At 40.0% G+C, this 26,119-nt stretch overlaps 1 protein-coding gene across 4 annotated transcripts in view; it reads left to right on the forward strand.

The window, feature by feature from the left end:
* The window catches only part of ATP6V0A1 (ATPase H+ transporting V0 subunit a1), a 234,076-nt gene that overhangs the window by 115,602 nt on the left and 92,355 nt on the right, over positions 1–26,119 (forward strand). For all 4 annotated transcript variants that reach the window (XM_053699158.1, XM_053699150.1, XM_053699174.1 and 1 more), the window contains exons 10-15: positions 3,028–3,240; positions 3,386–3,536; positions 5,761–5,900; positions 6,105–6,268; positions 6,363–6,453; positions 6,606–6,724. In XM_053699158.1, coding sequence (XP_053555133.1) covers positions 3,028–3,240; positions 3,386–3,536; positions 5,761–5,900; positions 6,105–6,268; positions 6,363–6,453; positions 6,606–6,724 — 878 coding nt within the window. The remainder of the gene's footprint in view (positions 1–3,027; positions 3,241–3,385; positions 3,537–5,760; positions 5,901–6,104; positions 6,269–6,362; positions 6,454–6,605; positions 6,725–26,119) is intronic.

The raw sequence follows: 26,119 nt of genomic DNA on the forward strand, positions 1-26,119 counted from the left end.
TACCAGTTTGTGGCGCTTCCTTTCGGATTAGCCACTGCTCCAAGGATTTTCACAAAGGTACTAGGGTCCCTTCTAGCGGTGCTAAGACCAAGGGGCATTGCAGTAGTACCTTACCTGGACGACATTCTGATTCAAGCGTCGTCCCTCCCTCGAGCAAAGGCTCACACGGACATCGTCCTGGCCTTTCTCAGATCTCACGGCTGGAAAGTGAACGTGGAAAAGAGTTCTCTATCCCCGTCAACAAGGGTTCCCTTCTTGGGAACAATTATAGACTCCTCAGAAATGAGGATTTTTCTAACAGAGGCCAGAAAGACAAAACTTCTGGACTCTTGTCGGATACTTCATTCCGTTCCTCTTCCTTCCGTAGCTCAGTGCATGGAAGTGATCGGGTTGATGGTAGCGGCAATGGACATAGTTCCTTTTGCGCGCATTCATCTAAGACCATTACAACTGTGCATGCTCAGTCAGTGGAATGGGGACTATACAGACTTGTCTCCAAAGATACAAGTAAATCAGAGGACCAGAGACTCACTCCGTTGGTGGCTGTCCCTGGACAACCTGTCACGAGGGATGACATTCCGCAGACCAGAGTGGGTCATTGTCACGACCGACGCCAGTCTGATGGGCTGGGGCGCGGTCTGGGGATCCCTGAAAGCTCAGGGTCTTTGGTCTCGGGAAGAATCTCTTCTACCGATAAATATTCTGGAACTGAGAGCGATATTCAATGCTCTCAAGGCTTGGCCTCAGCTAGCGAGGACCAAGTTCATACGGTTTCAATCAGACAACATGACGACTGTTGCGTACATCAACCATCAGGGGGGAACAAGGAGTTCCCTAGCGATGGAAGAAGTGACCAAGATTATTCTATGGGCGGAGTCTCACTCCTGCCACCTGTCTGCTATCCACATCCCGGGAGTGGAAAATTGGGAAGCGGATTTTCTGAGTCGTCAGACATTGCATCCGGGGGAGTGGGAACTCCATCCGGAAATCTTTGCCCAAGTCACTCAACTATGGGGCATTCCAGACATGGATCTGATGGCCTCTCGTCAGAACTTCAAAGTTCCTTGCTACGGGTCCAGATCCAGGGATCCCAAGGCGGCTCTAGTGGATGCACTAGTAGCACCTTGGACCTTCAAACTAGCTTATGTGTTCCCGCCGTTTCCTCTCATCCCCAGGCTGGTAGCCAGGATCAATCAGGAGAGGGCGTCGGTGATCTTGATAGCTCCTGCGTGGCCACGCAGGACTTGGTATGCAGATCTGGTGAATATGTCATCGGCTCCACCTTGGAAGCTACCTTTGAGACGAGACCTTCTTGTTCAGGGTCCGTTCGAACATCCGAATCTGGTTTCACTCCAGCTGACTGCTTGGAGATTGAACGCTTGATCTTATCAAAACGAGGGTTCTCAGATTCTGTTATTGATACTCTTGTTCAGGCCAGAAAGCCTGTAACTAGAAAGATTTACCACAAAATTTGGAAAAAATATATCTGTTGGTGTGAATCTAAAGGATTCCCTTGGGACAAGGTTAAGATTCCTAGGATTCTATCCTTCCTTCAAGAAGGATTGGAAAAAGGATTATCGGCAAGTTCCCTGAAGGGACAGATTTCTGCCTTGTCGGTGTTACTTCACAAAAAACTGGCAGCTGTGCCAGATGTTCAAGCCTTTGTTCAGGCTCTGGTTAGAATCAAGCCTGTTTACAAACCTTTGACTCCTCCTTGGAGTCTCAATTTAGTTCTTTCAGTTCTTCAGGGGGTTCCGTTTGAACCCTTACATTCCGTTGATATTAAGTTATTATCTTGGAAAGTTTTGTTTTTAGTTGCAATTTCTTCTGCTAGAAGAGTTTCAGAATTATCTGCTCTGCAGTGTTCTCCTCCTTATCTGGTGTTCCATGCAGATAAGGTGGTTTTACGTACTAAACCTGGTTTTCTTCCAAAAGTTGTTTCTAACAAAAACATTAACCAGGAGATTATCGTACCTTCTCTGTGTCCGAAACCAGTTTCAAAGAAGGAACGCTTGTTGCACAATTTGGATGTTGTTCGCGCTCTAAAATTCTATTTAGATGCTACAAAGGATTTTAGACAAACATCTTCCTTGTTTGTTGTTTATTCAGGTAAAAGGAGAGGTCAAAAAGCAACTTCTACCTCTCTCTCTTTTTGGATTAAAAGCATCATCAGATTGGCTTACGAGACTGCCGGACGGCAGCCTCCCGAAAGAATCACAGCTCATTCCACTAGGGCTGTGGCTTCCACATGGGCCTTCAAGAACGAGGCTTCTGTTGATCAGATATGTAGGGCAGCGACTTGGTCTTCACTGCACACTTTTACCAAATTTTACAAGTTTGATACTTTTGCTTCTTCTGAGGCTATTTTTGGGAGAAAGGTTTTGCAAGCCGTGGTGCCTTCCATTTAGGTGACCTGATTTGCTCCCTCCCTTCATCCGTGTCCTAAAGCTTTGGTATTGGTTCCCACAAGTAAGGATGACGCCGTGGACCGGACACACCTATGTTGGAGAAAACAGAATTTATGTTTACCTGATAAATTTCTTTCTCCAACGGTGTGTCCGGTCCACGGCCCGCCCTGGTTTTTTTAATCAGGTCTGATAATTTATTTTCTTTAACTACAGTCACCACGGTACCATATGGTTTCTCCTATGCTATTATTCCTCCTTAACGTCGGTCGAATGACTGGGGTAGGCGGAGCCTAGGAGGGATCATGTGACCAGCTTTGCTGGGCTCTTTGCCATTTCCTGTTGGGGAAGAGAATATCCCACAAGTAAGGATGACGCCGTGGACCGGACACACCGTTGGAGAAAGAAATTTATCAGGTAAACATAAATTCTGTTTTTTAAAAAGCTTGATATGCGAGCAGTACAGCCAATCACAAACATACTTTATCTTACTATACCATCACTTTTAAACTAGCTTGAATTCTAGATATGTATCTAACAACCACATCTTTTAGAATAATGTGTAAAATATGGTTCTGCAACATTTTGTATTCATTAAATTTGTATGCCAATTGCCTCTAAGGTACTCAATCAAACAGAAGACCACCGCCAACGTGTCCTTCAGGCTGCAGCTAAGACAATTCGTGTCTGGTTTATCAAGGTTAGGAAGATGAAGGCCATATACCACACCCTAAACCTCTGCAACATTGATGTCACCCAGAAGTGTTTGATCGCAGAAGTCTGGTGTCCTGTGTCTGATCTTGATTCCATCCAGTTTGCCCTCAGAAGAGGAACGGTGAGTTTTAAATAATAAGCTGTAGGAAAATACTAATCTAAATGTATAGCTCTATAGGGTCATGACTTCAGAAGTTATTTCAGTGATGATTTTTCTCATTCGCTGAAGAACAATCATATTATTTATGTTTGTTTTTGTACTTCAGGAACACAGCGGATCGACTGTCCCTTCCATCCTGAACAGAATGCAAACTAACCAGACTCCACCAACGTACAACAAAACCAATAAGTTCACCTATGGATTCCAGAATCTGGTTGATGCTTATGGTATTAGCAGTTACAGAGAAATTAACCCAGGTATGGCCCAGTTAGTTTTGTGTCCTACAAACAAATCAGTATGTGCAGTAGATCAATAAAGCACTTCAAGGGATGTAAAGTAGCATATAAAATGTAGAAACAAAGGGAGTCTTCTTTAAACGAGTGAAGAAATTAATTATCAAAACAGAGAAAGAATGAAATACTGACGACTTTCTTCCGTACTGTACGCTGTATTCATAGACCACAAATCTGGATATCTCTGGGGCTCCTTAAATAGCTCAACCTCTGCCGGTACACGTATGGAGTTAAAGGGACTGTCAAGTCCAAAAAAAACTTTTATTATTCAGATAGAGTATGTAATTTTAAACAACTTTCCAACTTACTTTTATGACCAATTTTGCTTTGTTCTCTTGGTATTCTTAGTTGAAAGCTACACCTAGGAGGGTCATATGCTAATTTCTTAGACCTTGAAGGCCGCCTCTGCTTTTCACAGTTTTTCACCACTAGAGGGCGTTAGTTCATGTGTTTCATATAGAGGAGTGTGCACTGATTGGCTTAAGTGCAAGTCTGTCAAAATAACTGAAATAAGGGGGCAGTCTGCAGATGCTTAGATACAAGGTAATCACAGGGGTAAAATGTGTTTTATTATAACTGTGTTGGTTATGCAAAACTGGGGAATGGGTGATTAAGGGATTATCTGTCTTTTAAAGCAACAAAAATTCTGGTGTTGACTGTCCCTTTAACTCTTTCACTCCCAAACCAACATAATCTGTCAGCAGTATTTCACAATTATATATATATATATATATATATATATATATATATATATATATATATATATATATATATATATATATGTATATATGGTCTGAGGACGGGGCTAACAACCCCGAAACGTCACTTTGAATAAATAATATTTTATTAAGACCCGGCGAGTGCTCTCCTATTTCTGTGGTTTATGTATGTATGTATGTATGAACACTTTCATTCTAAACATAGAAAATTTCTAACACCAATTACAATAGAAACCAAATATCCATATACTATTTGCTTAACATCTTTATATATGCATAACAAAGCAAATGTAATTTAGAGTTCTAATATTTAAGGGTAAAAATAGTAATAACTGGACCAGAGAAAGCCTGGAAAGTAATTTATATACATAATGAAAATATGAAAAATAAATAATAAACAATAATTAACCAATGAGGCAAACCCCTAATAATTCATATGGGTCATAGGGGGGATATCTTTAAAAAATAAATAAATAAGATATAGAGCACACATTTATAAATGAAAAAGAACTGGTCATTATACAGAGAAAACATTCCCTAAAACCCCTTTACACACAGCTAACTCAAATGGATTATCAGAGGCTAGGATAAACGAAACATATCATTATATACAAATTCCTGATTATTTATAGAAACATCAAAGTGGAAAGGAGATCAGTATAAAGATAAATATCACTCACAGGCATATTGTCAGGAGAACAAGAACCCAATTAGTCCCAGCAATTGATAATATCGGCTCAGAGTTCTCATTCTGAATATCCAGAAGACCTCCTGTAATCGGTCTCCTCCCCTGATTGGCTTTTTAACAGCTTCAATAGCCATCTTAACAAAGCATATACAATGCTTAGATTAAATCTAAATCATTTTGCAAGCATTATAATACATCCTATCTTTCCTTAATTTCTGCTTTACCATTTTTAATCAACAATGCTTGGGGGCAGCTATTTACACTCCCTTGTAAAGCGTGCACCCTTGACATATTTTTTTTTTTTTTTTTTTAAAAATCCAGTTTCATTCTGTTAGCAAATTTGCTTCTTCCCATTCTTTCTTGAAGAGATACCTAGTTAAGTGTCTGGAGCATTATATGACAGGAAAAAATGCTGCCATCTAGTGCTCTTGCAAATGGATAACATTCTTGCAAACCTGCTGCCATATAGTGCACACTCCTAAACCTACCTACATGTTTTTCAACAAAGATACCAAGAGAACGAAGAAAAACTGATAATAGAAGTAAATTAGAATGTTGTTTTAAAATCATATGCTGTATCTGAATCATAGAAGAACATTTTGGGCTTTCATATCCCTTTAATTAAAACAGAAGACTAAGAATTGTAGGCACTACTTTTATATCTCTTGATTACTAAATGATTACTGAACTAGTAAGTATTTTCTATAACTGTACTAGTAGATATAAAAGATGCCCTGTGGGTATTGTATTGCTTTTAAAGTTTCCTTTAATATTCCTCCAGCTCCATATACAATTATCACATTCCCTTTCCTGTTTGCTGTGATGTTTGGGGACTTTGGTCATGGGATTCTGATGACGCTGTTTGCAGTTTGGCTAGTTGTACGGGAGAGCAGAATTCTATCTCAAAGAAGTGATAATGAGGTAAACCGCCATTAATTACTGATTCTCTGTGTGAAATTGTAGTACCTGCACTTACTATAATAGAACAGATATGATGTGTACTTATTATTTTTTTAGGATGCTTTTTAAAAAGTGTGTACCTCCTTCTCTCATTGCTCATTAAATGTTGACATGTATTTAAATTGATAAATAATTGATCTTATTCTTCATTTCCTCCACTTGCAGCTCTTTAACATGATATTCAGTGGCCGATACATAATTCTTCTGATGGGCATCTTCTCTGTCTACACTGGCCTCATCTACAATGATTGCTTCTCCAAGGCCCTCAACATGTTTGGATCCTCATGGAGTGTCAGACCAATGTTTAACAGCCCCAAGGCCAACTGGACGTGAGTATAAATGTACCATTTGTGGGATCATTAGTGGACAAAATTAAACATAATGGCCTAGTTATTAAAGCTGATTTTCTTTGTTTTTAAATAGAGAGGCCCTACTTTCGAGTGTGTCTACATTACAGCTGGATCCAGATGTCGATGGTGTTTTTAGTGGAGCGTATCCATTTGGCATTGATCCAGTAAGCAGCATGAGATATTACAGTTTGGTTCCAAATATCTTATTAATATTATTTAGAGCTCTGATTTATTGCATGGCTGGAAGACCCATTTTTGGGGGTAGGAGAAGGAGTTCAATTAAGGAACCCTCTTGTTTTTTTTTTCTTTTTTGCAGATTTGGAGCTTAGCTACCAACAAACTAACCTTCCTGAACTCCTTTAAAATGAAAATGTCTGTGATACTTGGGATAATACATATGATCTTTGGAGTCACCCTCAGTCTCTTAAATCACATGTGAGTATATAAATATATATACAGTATATAAAATGTAGCTCTCAGGAGATTTTACAACTTAGTTTACCAACCAAAATGGGTTTTCAATATTGAGGAGGATATTTTTAGGGGTTTTGGTGACTCAGTATGGGTAACCGAGAGGTATCATTGCAAACTAGAGAATTTTAACCCCTTAACGACAAAGGATGTATCAGGCACATCCTACAAAAAACGGTTGTTAACGACCAAGGGCGTGCCTGGTACGTCCTCGGGTTTCAAGTGGTGGAAGGGATCGTGATCGTGGAGCAGGGTAGGAAGGAGGTGTGAAGGGGGCCTGGAGTGGGTGGGACCGATACGGCCATGCTACATCATGGCAGTGATTGGGAAGTAGAGAGGAGGGGGAAGGAGAAGAGGGGGATCCTATGTGGGATCCATGTTTGTAAAGGGATCTGGGAGGGAGATGAGGGTTTGCTAATGACGGGGGCAGCTACACTATGGAAATAGTGTTTTCTTTCATGTAATTAGCAAGAGTCCATGAGCTAGTGACGTATGGGATATACATTCCTACCAGGAGGGGCAAAGTTTCCCAAACCTCAAAATGCCTATAAATACACCCCTCACCACACCCACAATTCAGTTTTACAAACTTTGCCTCCGATGGAGGTGGTGAAGTAAGTTTGTGCTAGATTCTACGTTGATATGCGCTCCGCAGCAAGTTGGAGCCCGGTTTTCCTCTCAGCGTGCAGTGAATGTCAGAGGGATGTGAAGAGAGTATTGCCTATTTGAATGCAGTGATCTCCTTCTACGGGGTCTATTTCATAGGTTCTCTGTTATCGGTCGTAGAGATTCATCTCTTACCTCCCTTATCAGATCGACGATATACTCTTATATATACCATTACCTCTGCTGATTCTCGTTTCAGTACTGGTTTGGCTTTCTACAAACATGTAGATGAGTGTCCTGGGGTAAGTAAATCTTATTTTCTGTGACACTCTAAGCTATGGTTGGGCACTTTGTTTATAAAGTTCTAAATATATGTATTCAAACATTTATTTGCCTTGACTCAGAATGTTCAACTTTCCTTATTTCCAGACAGTCAGTTTCATATTTGGGATAATGCATTTGATTTAATCATTTTTTTTTTTTTCTTACCTTCAAAAATTTGACTCTTTTTCCCTGTGGGCTGTTAGGCTCGCGGGGGCTGAAAATGCTTCATTTTATTGCGTCATTCTTGGTGCGGACTTTTTTGGCGCAAAAATTCTTTTCCGTTTCCGGCGTCATACGTGTCGCCGGAAGTTGCGTCATTTTTTGACGTTATTTTGCGCCAAAAATGTCGGCGTTCCGGATGTGGCGTCATTTTTGGCGCCAAAAGCATTTAGGCGCCAAATAATGTGGGCTACTTATTTGGCGCTAAAAATATGGGCGTCGCTTTTGTCTCCACATTATTTAAGTCTCATTTTTCATTGCTTCTGGTTGCTAGAAGCTTGTTCTTTGGCATTTTTTCCCATTCCTGAAACTGTCATTTAAGGAATTTGATCAATTTTGCTTTATATGTTGTTTTTTCTCTTACATATTGCAAGATGTCTCACGTTGCATCTGAGTCAGAAGATACTACAGGAAAATCGCTGTCTAGTGCTGGATCTACCAAAGCTAAGTGTATCTGCTGTAAACTTTTGGTAGCTATTCCTCCAGCTGTTGTTTGTATTGATTGTCATGACAAACTTGTTAATGCAGATAATATTTCCTTTAGTAAAGTACCATTGCCTGTTGCAGTTCCTTCAACATCTAAGGTGCAGAATGTTCCTGATAACATAAGAGATTTTGTTTCTGAATCCATAAAGAAGGCTATGTCTGTTATTTCTCCTTCTAGTAAACGTAAAAAATCTTTTAAAACTTCTCTCCCTACAGATGAATTTTTAAATGAACATCATCTGATTCTGATGACTCTTCTGGTTCAGAGGATTCTGTCTCAGAGGTTGATGCTGATAAATCTTCATATTTATTTAAAATGGAATTTATTCGTTCTTTACTTAAAGAAGTTCTAATTGCTTTAGAAATAGAGGATTCTGGTCCTCTTGATACTAATTCTAAACGTTTGGATAAGGTATTTAAATCTCCTGTGGTTATTCCAGAAGTTTTTCCTGTTCCTAATGCTATTTCTGCAGTAATTTCCAAAGAATGGGATAAATTGGGTAATTCATTTACTCCTTCTAAACGTTTTAAGCAATTATATCCTGTGCCGTCTGACAGATTAGAATTTTGGGACAAAATCCCTAAAGTTGATGGGGCTATTTCTACCCTTGCTAAACGTACTACTATTCCTACGTCAGATGGTACTTCGTTTAAGGATCCTTTAGATAGGAAAATTGAATCCTTTCTAAGAAAAGCTTATCTGTGTTCAGGTAATCTTCTTAGACCTGCTATATCTTTGGCTGATGTTGCTGCAGCTTCAACTTTTTGGTTGGAAACTTTAGCGCAACAAGTAACACATCATGATTCTCATGATATTATTATTCTTCTTCAGCATGCTAATAATTTTATCTGTGATGCCATCTTTGATATTATCAGAGTTGATGTCAGGTTTATGTCTCTAGCTATTTTAGCTAGAAGAGCTTTATGGCTTAAGACTTGGAATGCTGATATGGCTTCTAAATCAACTCTACTTTCCATTTCTTTCCAGGGTAACAAATTATTTGGTTCTCAGTTGGATTCTATTATTTCAACTGTTACTGGTGGGAAAGGAACTTTTTTACCACAGGATAAAAAATCTAAAGGTAAAAACAGGGCTAATAATCGTTTTCGTTCCTTTCGTTTCAACAAAGAACAAAAGTCTGATCCTTCATCCTCAGGAGCAGTTTCTGTTTGGAAACCATCTCCAATTTGGAATAAATCCAAGCCAGCTAGAAAGGCAAAGCCTGCTTCTAAGTCCACATGAAGGTGCGGCCCTCATTCCAGCTCAGCTGGTAGGGGGCAGGTTACGTTTTTTCAAAGAAATTTGGATCAATTCTGTTCACAATCTTTGGATTCAGAACATTGTTTCAGAAGGGTACAGAATTGGTTTCAAGATGAGACCTCCTGCAAAGAGATTTTTTCTTTCCCGTGTCCCAGTAAATCCAGTAAAAGCTCAAGCATTTCTGAATTGTGTTTCAGATCTAGAGTTGACTGGAGTAATTATGCCAGTTCCAGTTCAGGAACAGGGGATGGGGTTTTATTCAAATCCCTTCATTGTACCAAAGAAGGAGAATTCCTTCAGACCAGTTCTGGATCTAAAAATATTGAATCGTTATGTAAGGATACCAACGTTCAAGATGGTAACTGTAAGGACTATCTTGCCTTTTGTTCAGCAAGGGAATTATATGTCCACAATAGATTTACAGGATGCATATCTGCATATTCCGATTCATCCAGATCATTATCAGTTCCTGAGATTCTCTTTTCTGGACAAGCATTACCAGTTTGTGGCTCTGCCGTTTGGCCTAGCTACAGCTCCAAGAATTTTTACAAAGGTTCTCGGTGCCCTTCTGTCTGTAATCAGAGAACAGGGTATTGTGGTATTTCCTTATTTGGACGATATCTTGGTACTTGCTCAGTCTTTACATTTAGCAGAATTTCATACGAATCGACTTGTGTTGTTTCTTCAAGATCATGGTTGGAGGATCAATTTACCAAAAAGTTCATTGATTCCTCAGACAAGGGTAACCTTTCTGGGTTTCCAGATAGATTCAGTGTCCATGACTCTGTCTTTAATAGACAAGAGACGTCTAAAACTGATTGCAGCTTGTCGAAACCTTCAGTCACAATCATTCCCTTCGGTAGCCTTATGCATGGAAATTCTAGGTCTTATGACTGCTGCATCGGACGCGATCCCCTTTGCTCATTTTCACATGCGACCTCTTCAGCTTTGTATGCTGAATCAATGGTGCAAGGATTACACAAAGATATCTCAATTAATATCTTTAAAACCGATTGTTCGACACTCTCTAACGTGGTGGACAGATCACCATCGTTTAATTCAGGGGGCTTCTTTTGTGCTTCCGACCTGGACTGTAATTTCAACAGATGCAAGTCTAACAGGTTGGGGAGCTGTGTGGGGATCTCTGACGGCACAAGGAGTTTGGGAATCTCAGGAGGTGAGATTACCGATCAATATTTTGGAACTCCGTGCAATTTTCAGAGCTCTTCAGTTTTGGCCTCTTCTGAAGAGAGAATCGTTCATTTGTTTTCAGACAGACAATGTCACAACTGTGGCATACATCAATCATCAAGGAGGAACTCTCAGTCCTCTGGCTATGAAAGAAGTATCTCGAATTTTGGTTTGGGCGGAATCCAGCTCCTGTCTAATCTCTGCGGTTCATATCCCAGGTGTAGACAATTGGGAAGCGGATTATCTCAGTCTCCAAACGTTGCATCCGGGCGAATGGTCTCTTCACCCAGAGGTATTTCTTCAGATTGTTTAAATGTGGGAACTTCCAGAAATAGATTTGATGGCGTCCCATCTAAACAAGAAACTTCCCAGGTATCTGTCCAGATCCCGGGATCCTCAGGCGGAAGCAGTGGATGCATTGTCACTTCCTTGGAAGTATCATCCTGCCTATATCTTTCCGCCTCTAGTTCTTCTTCTAAGAGTAATCTCCAAGATTCTGAAGGAATGCTCGTTTGTTCTGCTGGTAGCTCCGGCATGGCCTCACAGGTTTTGGCATGCGGATCTTGTCCGGATGGCCTCTTGCCAACCGTGGACTCTTCCGTTAAGACCAGACCTTCTGTCACAAGGTCCTTTTTTCCATCAGGATCTGAAATCCTTAAAGTTAAAGGTATGGAGATTGAACGCTTGATTCTTCGTCAAAGAGGTTTCTCTGACTCTGTGATTAATACTATGTTACAGGCTCGTAAATCTGTATCTAGAGAGATATATTATAGAGTCTGGAAGACTTATATTTCTTGGTGTATTTCTCATCATTTTTCTTGGCGATAAGGGTTTGTCCGCAAGTTCCTTGAAAGGTCAAATCTCTGCTCTTTCTGTTCTTTTTCACAGAAAGATTGCTATTCTTCCTGATATTCATTGTTTTGTACAAGCCTTGGTTCGTATAAAACCTGTCATTAAGTCAATTTCTCCTCCTTGGAGTTTGAATTTGGTTCTGGGGGCTCTTCAAGCTCCTCCGTTTGAACCTATGCATTCATTGGACATTAAATTACTTTCTTGGAAAGTTTTGTTCCTTTTGGCCATCTCTTCTGCCAGAAGAGTTTCTGAATTATCTGCTCTTTCTTGTGAGTCTCCTTTTCTGATTTTTCATCAGGATAAGGCGGTGTTGCGAACTTCTTTTGAATTTTTACCTAAAGTTGTGAATTCCAACAACATTAGTAGAGAAATTGTGGTTCCTTCATTATGTCCTAATCCTAAGAATTCTAAGGAGAAATCGTTGCATTCTTTGGATGTTGTTAGAGCTTTGAAATATTATGTTGAAGCTACTAAATCTTTCCGAAAGACTTCTAGTCTATTTGTTATCTTTTCCGGTTCTAGAAAAGGCCAGAAAGCTTCTGCCATTTCTTTGGCATCTTGGTTGAAATCTTTAATTCATCTTGCCTATGTTGAGTCGGGTAAAACTCCGCCTCAGAGAATTACAGCTCATTCTACTAGGTCATGAATGAAGCTTCGGTTGATCAGATTTGCAAAGCAGCAACTTGGTCCTCTTTGCATACTTTTACTAAATTCTACCATTTTGATGTATTTTCTTCTTCTGAAGCAGTTTTTGGTAGAAAAGTACTTCAGGCAGCGGTTTCAGTTTGAATCTTCTGCTTATGTTTTTCGTTAAACTTTATTTTGGGTGTGGATTATTTTCAGCAGGAATTGGCTGTCTTTATTTTATCCCTCCCTCTCTAGTGACTCTTGTGTGGAAAGATCCACATCTTGGGTAATCATTATCCCATACGTCACTAGCTCATGGACTCTTGCTAATTACATGAAAGAAAACATAATTTATGTAAGAACTTACCTGATAAATTCATTTCTTTCATATTAGCATGAGTCCATGAGGCCCGCCCTTTTTTTGTGGTGGTTATGATTTTGTATAAAGCACAATTATTCCAATTCCTTATTTTATATGCTTTCGCACTTTTTTATCACCCCACTTCTTGGCTATTCGTTAAACTGAATTGTGGGTGTGGTGAGGGGTGTATTTATAGGCATTTTGAGGTTTGGGAAACTTTGCCCCTCCTGGTAGGAATGTATATCCCATACGTCACTAGCTCATGGACTCTTGCTAATATGAAAGAAATTAATTTATCAGGTAAGTTCTTACATAAATTATGTTTTTTTTGGGGGGGGGGGTTTAAAATAAAAATACAATAATTTAGAGCAAACTGAGTATTGGAAGATAGCTGCCAGTACCCAAGATGGCGGAAAATAGTTAGAGGGGGTAGGGTTAGAGAGCTGTTTGGGGGGCTCAGGGAGGTTGGGTGGTAAGGGGGGATCCTACACTGCAGAAAATATATAATTAAAAAAAGACTTATTTTTTGGCAGACTTTCTGACAGTACTTAAGATGGCAGGGACAATTGTGAGGTGGCGGAGGGAAGAAAGATGTTTGTGATGGGTCAGGGACAGATCAGGGGGTGGGATGTGACAGGTGGGAGGGTAATGTATACACTAAAGCTAAAATTAACCCTACAAGCTACCTAAATTAACTCCTTCACTGCTGGGCATAATAAAAGTGTGGTGCGCAGCGGCATTTAACGGCCTTCTAATTACCAAAGCCACAGGGGTGTATTTAGGTTTTATGCTTTCCTAGGCACTCAAAATTCTGCTGCCCCCTCCAAAAGGGTTTAGGCCTTTTTTCCCCCTTAATATTTTTCACTGTGTAAAATGTTTTGGTTTTTTTTCATAACATTTCAAAAGAAAATGGGCTAGCAAAACACTTGCATACAGGTGGGTTGAAATACATGCATCTCATACCATTTTCTCCATTAGAGATAGGAGAGAGAAAAGAAGGGGAGGGGAGAGAAGGGAGGGAAAGGAAAGAAGGGAGAGAGAGAGAGAGAGAGAGAAGGGAAAGATGGGAGGGAAAGAAGGGAGGGAAAGAAGGGAGGGAAAGAAGTGAGGGAAAGAAGGGAGCAAGGTAAGAAGTTGAAAGAAAGAAGGGAAGGAGGGAAAGGAGGAATGGAGTGAGTTGGAGGAAGAAAGGGAAAGAAGGGAGAGAGGAAGGGAAGGAAAGAAGAATACACTTTGAAGTAATCACGGCCCTTTACATGCAACAACATACAGTAATTACCATCATTCAAGTAATGAAACTTTTTAAGTGTCCGTTTACTATTTACTCCGTGGGTTCATGAATGCAGACAAAGCTAGCTAATAGTAACTAACATTCTTTAGTGCTGAGAGTTTATGATTAGTCATCACAAGCTGATCTAAGCAGTGCACGGACGCATCCAGTCTGTTAGTTACTAAGACCTGCAATAAGCACTGCGCTCATAGACCCACCACAGCTGACAAGGGGAGGCAGCATATTGGCACAAGGTCTTTTCCTCCAGCCTCACCTTGTAAGCATATCCCCAGGCAGGTTTCTCACCAAGAACGCTTCCACTGCAAAAATGCTGGTGGCTCTAAATTAAGCAAATGTTTAAAGGAGCATTGCCTGTGAAGAGCAACCTTTATCAGCGCACGTGCCTTGTCTTCTCTGTAAAAGCCTGCATTTTGTGACTCACTGTACTGTGTGCTGGCTTTTAGAGAGAGGATAGGGCAGATGTGCTGCCCCTCCCAAATCTGCTGCCCTAGGCACCGGCCTTGTTGGCCTAGGCCATAATACACCCCTTCAAAGCCATAAATGTCTGCTATTTCTGAACAAAAGGGATCCCAGAGAAGCATTTACAACCATTTGTACCATAATTGCACAAGCTGTTTGTAAATAATTTCAGTGACAAACCTAAAGTTTGTGAAAAAGTGAACAATTTCTTTTATTTGATAGCATTTGGCGGTGAAATGGTGGCATGAAATTTACCAAAATGTGCCTAGATCAATACTTTGGGTTGTCTACTAAAAAAATATATACATGTGAAGGGTTATTCAGGGATTACTGTCAGATATCTGTGTTACAATGTAACTATCCCTAATTTTGAAAAAAAAAAATGGTTTGGAAATAGCAAAGTGCTACTTGTACTTATTGCCCTATAACGTGCAAAAAAAAGCAAAGAACATGTTAACATTGAGTATTTCTAAACTCAGAACAAAATTTAAAAACTATTTATCATGGGTGAATTTTGGTGGTTAAAGATGTGTAACAGATTTTGGGGGTCAAATTTAGAAAAAGTGTTTTTTTTTTTCCCCCATTTTTTCATCATATTTAAAATAAAAAAAATTATAGTAAATTATAAGATATGATGGAAATAATGTTATCTTTAGAAAGTCCATTTAATGGCGAGAAAAATGGTATATAATATGTGTGGGTACAGTAAATGAGTAAGAGGAAAATTACAGCTAAACACAAACACCTCAAAAATGTAAAAACAGCCCCGGTCCTTAACGGTAAGAAAATTGAAAAATGGTCTGGTCACTAAGGGGTTAAAGGGTTTTCCAAAGAAAATGAAAATGGAGAGGAACCCATTGAAGGCTTTTTATTATTAATAGCAGCTTTTCTTGATCACCGTAGCAGAAAGTTCACCAAATCAGATGGTTTGGTGCCCTCTGTGGATGACTATTACCTGGATACGCCTATTAAACTTACATTTCCAATAATAAACAGCATTTGCAATATAGATAGGCAAAATAAAAAGTTAATCAGGAAACAATATACCTGAAATTACAAGACTTTATGCTCATATGGAGCTCTGCCTCTCTTTTTCTCATCATGGTGAAAGAAGGTCCAATTTGGGGTCAAGAAACGGCATACTTATTGTGCATACTAAAGCGTTAGAGTATTTTACAGCTTTGCCTTGAAAAGATTCTAATAGCTTCACAGGCACTTCTCAAATTTTTATTTGAAAAATGCCTTGAATGCATGCTGTGTTTCACCTTTTTACCCATGCCATTTTATACAGAAACCTGCCGATTTGGCTAGCTCTGGCAATCTCTAAATCTCAGTGAGATTGTTTGTTTGAATTAGAATTCAAGGCCACATGCCACACTTTGTATTCTGTATAGAGTATTTTCTATTGATTTTGCTTTTTGGTGCTCAGCATTGCAAAACCATATTGAGTGCCAGGTCCAGGCGTTGTGCCAAGAACCCAAACAGCAATAAGTCCCTAAAAAAGTGACGCACACTTTTCTATAAAGTCTTTATTAACCAAAAGCAATCATGACCGATATAAGAACCGTAAAATTTCAGCAATGTTCCTTGGCTTCCTCTCCACTTGTAATGTTTAATTAATTGTAGTAGCAGTGTTAAAGGACCAATAATTGAGAAATACACAATATAATGAAAATGCAATAGCATTTAGTTTGAATTTTAAATGAGCAGTAGAATATTTTATATTTATATATATTTTATAGCAAATTTCAAAGTTAATCCAATTTTCTTTCGTAAAATTATGATGGTCCATAGTCCTCCATAACATATGGGATATATTTCCCGTCACTAGGAGGAGGTCAAGAATTCATACAAGAGCTTAAAATCCCTCATATCTCTATTCAGTTCTGCTCTTGTCCTCACAGGAGTTGTTTGAGAATAAAGGTTTACCAGCTACTTGCTTATGGATTTATATTTGGGAGCTCAGACCAATGTGAGACCCTTATTCCCTGGGACTTATCATTCACAAAGGAGATAGAAGAGAGTTTTTACAGCAGCTGAATGATACAGGGACACAGGAATACCCTGTGTGCAGTATTTCTCTTTTGAAATTTCAGCCATAACCACTTTTAGGCATCACAGGGGCTAGCTAGTCTTTAGCCTCTCCTTGTGGGATACAGGTATTTCCTACAGATATCCTCTGCTGTACCCAAACCTGCACTAGATGGGCTCTCTATTGGATACTGCTGCATCTACGTGCCTTTTAAGCTGGTGGGGGTTGCTACTTCAGGTAAGTGACTTACCACTGCACACACTCAGCCCAGAGGCTGTTAGTAGGTATTCTGACACAGGTACAGCGTAGCCAGGGGACTTAGCCTACTATCCTCATTACACACTATAATTTTTTTTTTTTTAGGTCCCTGTTTTTGTCCTATCCTTATCAGGGACACAGCCAGGTAAAACTGAGGCCCTGGGGACCCATTTTGGATAGTTAAAAATAGATATCTGGCCCTTTAAGAAAATGGTTCATTAGCACACCATCCAGTTTGGCATTCTTTTATGCTTGGTGCAAAAGCAGCTCAGGAGCCTTTGGGCAGCAAATACACAGCTTTTCTTCAGCAATCCTAGCTTTTAGAACTGGGGGGGGGGGGGGGGTGAGTGCTCATACCGGAGCTGCCAGGGGGTTACTTGTGCTATAGTCTGCAACTTGGGGCTTTTAGTGGGCTATCACTATAATTACAGTAAGGTGTCAGAGGGGTGATTGGATTCAGTGTAGAGGGCTCGCTACCTTTTTTTTCTCTGTATATGTCTGGTGTCTCTGCATACTCTACTATACACATTATGGACCAAACAATCTTTCCCCACTGATATCAGTGTCATCACTTTAGAGGAGTTATCTACTGATAACCCTCTCTGTACATTATTATGTTTATTTGGCAAATCTGTTCTAGTGTGCTAGGTCAACCAACTCTGTGACAAGATTTGTACCTCAATTTTGCATACAAATCAGCCGCATCCTTCTACTTCCTCTATGGAATTTTGTCCTGTGCATGTTACTCAGGGGGCTACTACTAACTTTTCCCCTGAGTTTAAAAATAGCATGCACAAGGCTTTGGCAGAATATTTAGCAGCTATTATTCATACTCTTGTTAAACTCTCTCTTTATAAGGTCCTATATGCTTTATGTATCATAGTTAGCAAAGGGGTAATCGCTTATTCTTAAGTGCCCATGACTGATAACATCCTATATGCAGGTTTTTTCCAAAGACCTTTAGGTAGCTGTACTCCTCAGGCACATTCTTATGTAAAAACAAAAATAGAAGAAATAAGAGGGGAGCCCAATAGTGCAATATGGCTGACTAATCTTCTCCCATACAATATTGTATAATACTCACAAATGTATCTGCATATATGAATCTGCTGTGCAAACGGGCTGAACCATTAGACAGCTGTCCAGCAAGCTTATACTCCTGGATGTATTCCATATCTCCATCAGGAATCTCGTTTTTTTTTTTTCAACTGCACCACAAGAGTAGAAGGAACAGATCTGAGCCCACACTAATAGTACACACTTATAGTGAGAGAACTAACAGGAGCTGTAAAACAGGTTTCCGTTCTCCAACAGAAACTCGTATTGTAGCACAAATGTACAAATCGTTTAATATAAAATCACAAATGATAATAATAAAACAATAAAAAATATGTATCTTCATAAGACCTTTGGGAGTTGTCCTTGATTATTATTATTATTTTATTTTTCGGACAATCAAGTTCTTAGACTCTCTCTCATTGCTAGTTCGGTTGGAATTCGAACTGATGTCTAAAAGTGTCTGATTGGATAGACTTTCTAATTTATTGTAATACTTTATAAAACAAGGTAATATGTAAACTGTGTGTTTTTTGATTGTATGTTATATTTGCATATTCTTAATTAAAAAAATGTTTGCAAAAAAATAAAATAAATAATGTATCTTAACACACGTTTCTTAGTTAACACTAATCGTTTCATCAAGTGAGTTCATTAACTCCTCAGTGTGCATGTGCGATGATGTAACCATTCACATATGATTCTTAAACCATTTAGTGCCCTGTAAATGGAATCTGCACACCCCTCTGTGGATTGGTTGAAACTATTTCTCAGCAACATGACACATAGAAACTATACATTTCTTTCATGTAATTAACAAGAGTCCATGAGCTAGTGACGTATGGGATATACATTCCTACCAGGAGGGGCAAAGTTTCCCAAACCTTAAAATGCCTATAAATACACCCCTCACCACACCCACAAATCAGTTTTACAAACTTTGCCTCCAAGGGAGGTGGTGAAGTAAGTTTGTGCTAGATTCTACGTTGATATGCGCTCCGCAGCAAGTTGGAGCCCGGTTTTCCTCTCAGCGTGCAGTGAATGTCAGAGGGATGTGAGGAGAGTATTGCCTATTGAATGCAGTGATCTCCTTCTACGGGGTCTATTTCATAAGGTTCTCTGTTATCGGTCGTAGAGATTCATCTCTTACCTCCCTTTTCAGATCGACGATATACTCTTATATTTACCATTTCCTCTACTGATTCTCGTTTCAGTACTGGTTTGGCTTTCTACTAACATGTAGATGAGTGTCCTGGGGTAAGTAAGTCTTATTTTCTGTGACACTCTAAGCTATGGTTGGGCACTTTATTTATAAAGTTCTAAATATATGTATTCAAACATTTATTTGCCTTGACTCAGAATGTTCAACTTTCCTTATTTCCAGACAGTCAGTTTCATATTTGGGATTATGCTTTAAATTATCATATTTTTCTTACCTCAAAAATTTGACTTTTTTCCCTGTGGGCTGTTAGGCTCGCGGGGGCTGAAAATGCTTCATTTTATTGCGTCATTCTTGGCGCGGACTTTTTTGGCGCAAAAATTCTTTTCCGTTTCCGGCGTCATACGTGTCGCCGGAAGTTGCGTCATTTTTTGACGTTATTTTGCGCCAAAAATGTCGGCGTTCCGGATGTGGCGTCATTTTTGGCGCCAAAAGCATTTGGGCGCCAAATAATGTGGGCGTCTTAAAAGGCCAGAAAGCTTCTGCCATTTCTTTGGCATCTTGGTTGAAATCTTTAATTCATTTTGCCTATGTTGAGTCGGGTAAAATTCCGCCTCAGAGAATTACAGCTCATTCTACTAGGTCAGTATCTACTTCCTGGGCGTTTAGGAATGAAGCTTCGGTTGACCAGATCTGCAAAGCAGCAACTTGGTCCTCTTTGCATACTTTTACTAAATTCTACCATTTTGATGTATTTTCTTCTTCTGAAGCAGTTTTTGGTAGAAAAGTTCTTCAGGCAGCGGTTTCAGTTTGAATCTTCTGCTTATGTTTTTTGTTAAACTTTATTTTGGGTGTGGATTATTTTCAGCAGGAATTGGCTGTCTTTATTTTATCCCTCCCTCTCTAGTGACTCTTGTGTGGAAAGATCCACATCTTGGGTAGTCATTATCCCATACGTCACTAGCTCATGGACTCTTGTTAATTACATGAAAGAAAACATAATTTATGTAAGAACTTACCTGATAAATTCATTTCTTTCATATTAACAAGAGTCCATGAGGCCCACCCTTTTTTGTGGTGGTTATGATTTTTTTGTATAAAGCACAATTATTCCAATTCCTTATTTTATATGCTTCGCACTTTTTTTCTTATCACCCCACTTCTTGGCTATTCGTTAAACTGATTTGTGGGTGTGGTGAGGGGTGTATTTATAGGCATTTTAAGGTTTGGGAAACTTTGCCCCTCCTGGTAGGAATGTATATCCCATACGTCACTAGCTCATGGACTCTTGTTAATATGAAAGAAATGAATTTATCAGGTAAGTTCTTACATAAATTATGTTGTTACCTCACAATCCATAAAAGTACTCATAGCAATATACACATGTACGGACCTGACCTCATGATTAGTCAGGTTCTTCTCATCTTGACCCCCTGTGATGTATCATCAGAGGGCGTTACTATAGGGTACACAAAATGATTTAATGTCTACATCTAATCTGTCTATCTCCCCTAAAGAACATATAGTGATCCGACTGTGGGGCTCAATGAGATTTATAATGGATGAATATCAGTTAAATATGCATATCATTTGTAACCCATTAGCGCACTGAGAATAGTATAGCTCGCCCATTCCACCCCTACATTTAAAAATCCATCAGCTTATCTAGACGATCCTTTTTATAAAAGTATACATATCGACTCGAATGTAAAAATGTGAACAAAACATATACTGCAAAATGTTTAATAGTCTATGTAGTTGCCTTCTTTACCATGAGAGGCAATGTGCCACCATATCCTTGCAATAGTAATCACTACTACAATACAAAATCCTATCTTACATTCTGATGTAGTTTACAGTGTACACGGCTTACTATAATATGTGCAAATATGTATTGTACTGAACATAATGACATGGTTCCATTATCATATGTTTATAACTATCTGTGATATCAATACCTAATATATATGTCCATGAAGCATTTACGCCTTCATTTCAGTGGATGTAAACAAATAGTTTTCTCTTGTAAGGTGTATCCAGTCCACGGATCATCCATTACTTATGGGATATTCTCCTTCCCAACAGGAAGCTGCAAGAGGATCACCCAAGCAGAGCTGTCAATATAGCTCCTCCTCTAACTGCCACTCCCAGTCATTCTCTTGCAGCTCTCGACAAGAAAGGAAGTAGCTAGAGATGTGGTGTTTTTATTTAGTTTATCTTCAATCAAAAGTTTGTTATTTTCAAATGGTACCGGAGTTGTACTATTTTAGCCTCAGGCAGAAAGTAGAAGAAGTGTCTGCCTGTGGTCTTGGATGATCTTAGCAGGTTGTAACTGAGATCCATTGCTGTTCTCACACATAACTGAAGAGAGAGGTAACTTCAGCTGGGGGAATGGCGTGCAGGGTCTCCTGCTATGAGGTATGTGCAGTTTAAATTTTTCTAGAGAAATGAATATGCTAGAAAATGCTGTTAATACCGGATTTATTTAAGGTAAGCCTGATTAGTGATTTAATAACGACTAGTATCATGCTTGCTGTAAAAGGTAATATTCTTATTACTTTCTCACATTACTGAAACATAAAACGTTTGCTGGAAGTGTTTAAACGTTTTTTTATACATATTGGTGATAAAACTTTATTGGGGCCCAGTTTTTTCCACATGGCTGGCTAGATTTTGCCTAGGGATAGTTTTGTTAGGCTCTCTCACTGTGAATACAGGTTGGGAGGGGCCTATTTTCGCGCCTAAATGCGCATTAGATTTTGCAGCTTGAGACATCCAGTTTCCCTGTTGTGAAATTGTGTAGATTGGATAAATACTATGCAGTACCTGTTTACACTGATTTTTTTCCAATACCTAAAAGGTTTTCAGAAATTATTACTAAGGAATGGGATAGACCAGGCGTACCGTTCTCTCCCCCTCCTATTTTTAAGAAAATGTTTCCAATAGATGCCGCTACACAGGACTTATGGCAAACGGTCCCTAAGGTGGAGGGAGCAGTTTCTTCCCTAGCTAAGCGTACAACTATCCCCGTCGAGGACAGTTGTGCTTTCCTAGATCCAATGGATAAAAAGTTAGAGGGTTACCTTAAGAAAATGTTTATTCAACAAGGTTTTATTCTCCAGCCTCTTGCATGCATTGCCCTGGTCATTGCTGCTGCGGCCTTCTGGTTTGAGTCTCTGGAAGAGGCCTTACAGGTAGAAACTCCATTGGATGATATACTTGACAAGCTTAAAGCGCTTAAGCTAGCCAATTCATTTGTTTCTGACGCCGTTGTTCATTTAACTAAACTAACGGCTAAGAATTCAGGTTTTGCTATTCAGGCGCGTAGGGCGCTATGGTTTAAATCCTGGTCAGCTGACGTTACATCAAAGTCTAAGCTTCTCAATATTCTCTTCAAGGAGCAGACCCTATTCGGGCCTGGACTGAAGGAGATCATTTCTGATATTACTGGAGGAAAAGGTCATGCCCTTCCTCAGGATAGGTCTAACAAATTAAGGACCACACAAAATAATTTTCGTGCCTTTCGAAACTTTAAGACGAGCGCAGCATCATCTTCCTCTAATACAAAACAAGAGGGAAATTTTGCCCAGTCCAAGCCGGTCTGGAGACCTAACCAGGCTTGGAACAAAGGTAAACAGTCCAAGAAGCCTGCTGCTGCCTGTAAGCATGAAAGATTGGCCCCCGATCAGGTAATGGATCTAGTAGGGGGCAGACTTTCTCTCTTTGCCCAGGCTTGGGCAAGGAATGTCCAGGATCCCTGGGTGTTGGAAATTGTGTCCCAGGGATATCTTCTGGACTTCAAAGCTTCTTCCCCAAAAGGAAGATTTCACCTTTCACAATTATCTGCAGACCAGATAAAGAGAGAGGCATTCTTACATTGTGTTCAACACCTCCTAGTTATGGGAGTGATCCACCCAGTTCCAAAGGAGGAACAGGGGCAAGGATTCTATTCAAATCTATTTGTGGTTCCCAAGAAAGAGCGAACCTTCAGACCAATCTTAGATCTCAAGATCCTAAACAAATTTCTCAGGGTCCCATCTTTCAAGATGGAGACTATTCGAACCATCCTACCTATGATCCAGGAGGGTCAATACATGACTACCGTGGACTTAAAGGATGCTTATCTTCACATTCCGATACACAAAGATCATCATCGGTTTCTCAGGTTTGCCTTCCTAGACAGGCATTACCAGTTTGTGGCTCTTCCCTTTGGGTTAGCTATGCACCAAGAATTTTTACGAAGGTTCTGGGGTCACTTCTGGCGGTCCTAAGGCGACGGGGCATAGCAGTAGCCCCTTACTTAGACGACATTCTGATACAGGCGTCAAATTTCCAAATTGCCAAGTCCCATACGGACATTGTTCTGGCATTCCTGAGGTCTCATGGGTGCAAAGTGAACGAAAAGAAGAGTTCTCTATCCCCTCTCACAAGAGTTACCTTCCTGGGAACTCTGATAGATTCTGTAGAAATGAGGATTTACCTCGCCCTTCGGTGGCTCAGTGTATGGAAGTAATCGGCTTAATGGTAGCGGCAATGGACATAGTGCCGTTTGCCCGCCTACATTTCAGACCGCTGCAACTCTGCATTCTCAGTCAGTGGAATGGGGATTACACAGATTTGTCCCCTCTACTAAATCTGGATCAAGAGACCAGGGATTCTCTTCTCTGGTGGCTATCTTGAGTCCATCTGTCCAAAGGTATGACCTTCCGCAGGCCAGATTGGACAATAGTAACAACAGATGCCAGCCTTCTGGGCTGGGGGGCAGTCCGGAACTCTCTGAAGGCTCAGGGGTCATGGACTCAGGAGGAGGCTCTCCTTCCGATAAACATTCTGGAACTAAGAGCGATATTCATTGCTCTTCAGGCTTGGCCTCAGCTAGCGGCAGTGAGGTTCATCAGATTTCAGTCGGACAACATCACGACTGTAGCTTACATCAACCATCAAGGGGGAACAAGGAGTTCCCTAGCGATGTTGGAGGTTTCAAAGATAATTCGTTGGGCAGAGATTCACTCTTGCCACCTATCAGCTATCCATATCCCAGTAGTAGAGAACTGGGAGGCGGATTTTCTAAGTCGACAGACTTTTCATCCGGGGGAGTGGGAGCTCCATCCGAAGGTGTTTGCACAGTTGATTCAACATTGGGGCAAACCAGAACTGGATCTCATGGCGTCTCGCCAGAACGCCAAGCTTCCTTGTTACGGATCCAGGTACAGGTATCCCAAGGCAGCGCTGATAGATGCTCTAGTAGCGCCTTGGTCCTTCACCCTGGCTTATGTGTTTCCACCGTTTCCTCTGCTCCCTCGTCTGATTGCCAAGGTCAAGCAGGAGAGAGCATCGGTGATTTTGATAGCACCTGCGTGGCCACGCAGGACTTGGTATGCAGATCTGGTGGACATGTCATCCTTTCCACCATGGACTCTGCCTCTGAGACAGGACCTTCTACTTCAGGGTCTTTTCAACTATCCAAATCTAATTTCTCTGCGGCTGACTGCTTGGAGATTGAAGGCTTGATTTTATCAAAGCGTGGTTTCTCAGAGTCGGTCATTGATACCTTAATACAGGCGCGAAAGCCTGTCACCAGGAAAATCTATCATAAGATATGGTGTAAATATCTTCATTGGTATGAATCCAAGGGTTACTCATGGAGTAAGGTCAGGATTCTTAGGATATTATCTTTTCTCCAAGATGGATTGGAGAAGTGTTTGTTGGCAAGTTCCTTAAAGGGACAGATTTCTGCTCTGTCTATTCTTTTGCACAAGCGTCTGGCTGAGGTTTCAGACGTGCAGGCGTTTTGTCAGGCTTTAGTCAGAATTAAGCCTGTGTTTAAACCTGCCTTGGAGTTTAAATTTAGTTCTTAAGGTTCTTCAAGGGGTTCCGTTTGAACCTTTGCATTCCATAGATATTAAGCTCTTATCTTGTAAAGTTTTGTTTTTAGTAGCTATCTCTTCGGCTCGAAGAGTTTCGGAGTTATCTGCTTTACAATGTGATTCTCCTTATCTCATTTTTCATTCCGATAAGGTAGTGTTACGTACCAAACCTGGTTTTCTACCTAAGGTGGTATCTAATAAAAATATCAATCAGGAGATTGTTGTACCGTCACTGTGTCCTAATCCTTCTTCAAAGAAGGAACATCTTTTACACAATCTTGACGTGGTTCGTGCTTTAAAGTTTTATTTACAAGCTACTAAAGATTTTCGTCAAACATCTGCATTGTTTGTTGTCTACTCTGGACAGAGGAGAGGCCAAAAGGCTTCGGCAACTTCTCTTTCTTTTTGGCTAAGGAGTATAATACGCTTAGCTTATGAGACTCCTGAAAGGATTACAGCTCATTCTACTAGAGCGGTAGCTTCCACATGGGCTTTTAAGAATGAGGCTTCTGTTGAACAGATTTGTAAGGCGGCGACTTGGTCTTCGCTTCATACTTTTTCAAAATTCTATAAATTTGATACTTTTGCTTCTTCGGAGGCTATTTTTGGGAGAAAGGTTTTGCAGGCAGTGGTGCCTTCCGTTTAAGCACCTGCCTTGTCCCTCCCTTCATCCGTGTCCTATAGCTTTGGTATTGGTATCCCACAAGTAATGGATGATCCGTGGACTGGATACACCTTACAAGAGAAAACAAAATTTATGCTTACCTGATAAATTTATTTCTCTTGTGGTGTATCCAGTCCACGGCCCGCCCTGTCATTTTAAGGCAGGTGTGTTTTATTTTTAAACTACAGTCACCACTGCACCCTATGGTTTCTCCTTTCTCTTGCTTGTCTTTGGTCGAATGACTGGTAGTGGCAGTTAGAGGAGGAGCTATATAGACAGCTCTGCTGTGGGAAGGAGAATATCCCACAAGTAATGGATGATCCGTGGACTGGATACACCACAAGAGAAATAAATTTATCAGGTAAGCATAGATTTTTTTTTTTTAATGTTTTTTTATTGGAGTTTTACATTTTACAGAAATAAGAAATTAAAGTACGTAACTATAAACAGTACAAAAGTTGTCCGGTACTCAAACATTAGATGATGAAACTTCAATTGTAGAGGTTCATGTGGGTTGTGTATACAAGTTACAAAGCTGATGATCTCTTTTTTTTTTTTTTTTTTTTATTGAGGGTAAAAGATGCATACACTTATAGGTAGATTCAATAAGAAATAACATCAATACAAATTATACCATCTGTAATCT

Source organism: Bombina bombina, chromosome 1 (genome assembly GCF_027579735.1).
Source record: "Bombina bombina isolate aBomBom1 chromosome 1, aBomBom1.pri, whole genome shotgun sequence".
Taxonomy (NCBI): Eukaryota; Metazoa; Chordata; class Amphibia; order Anura; family Bombinatoridae; genus Bombina; species Bombina bombina.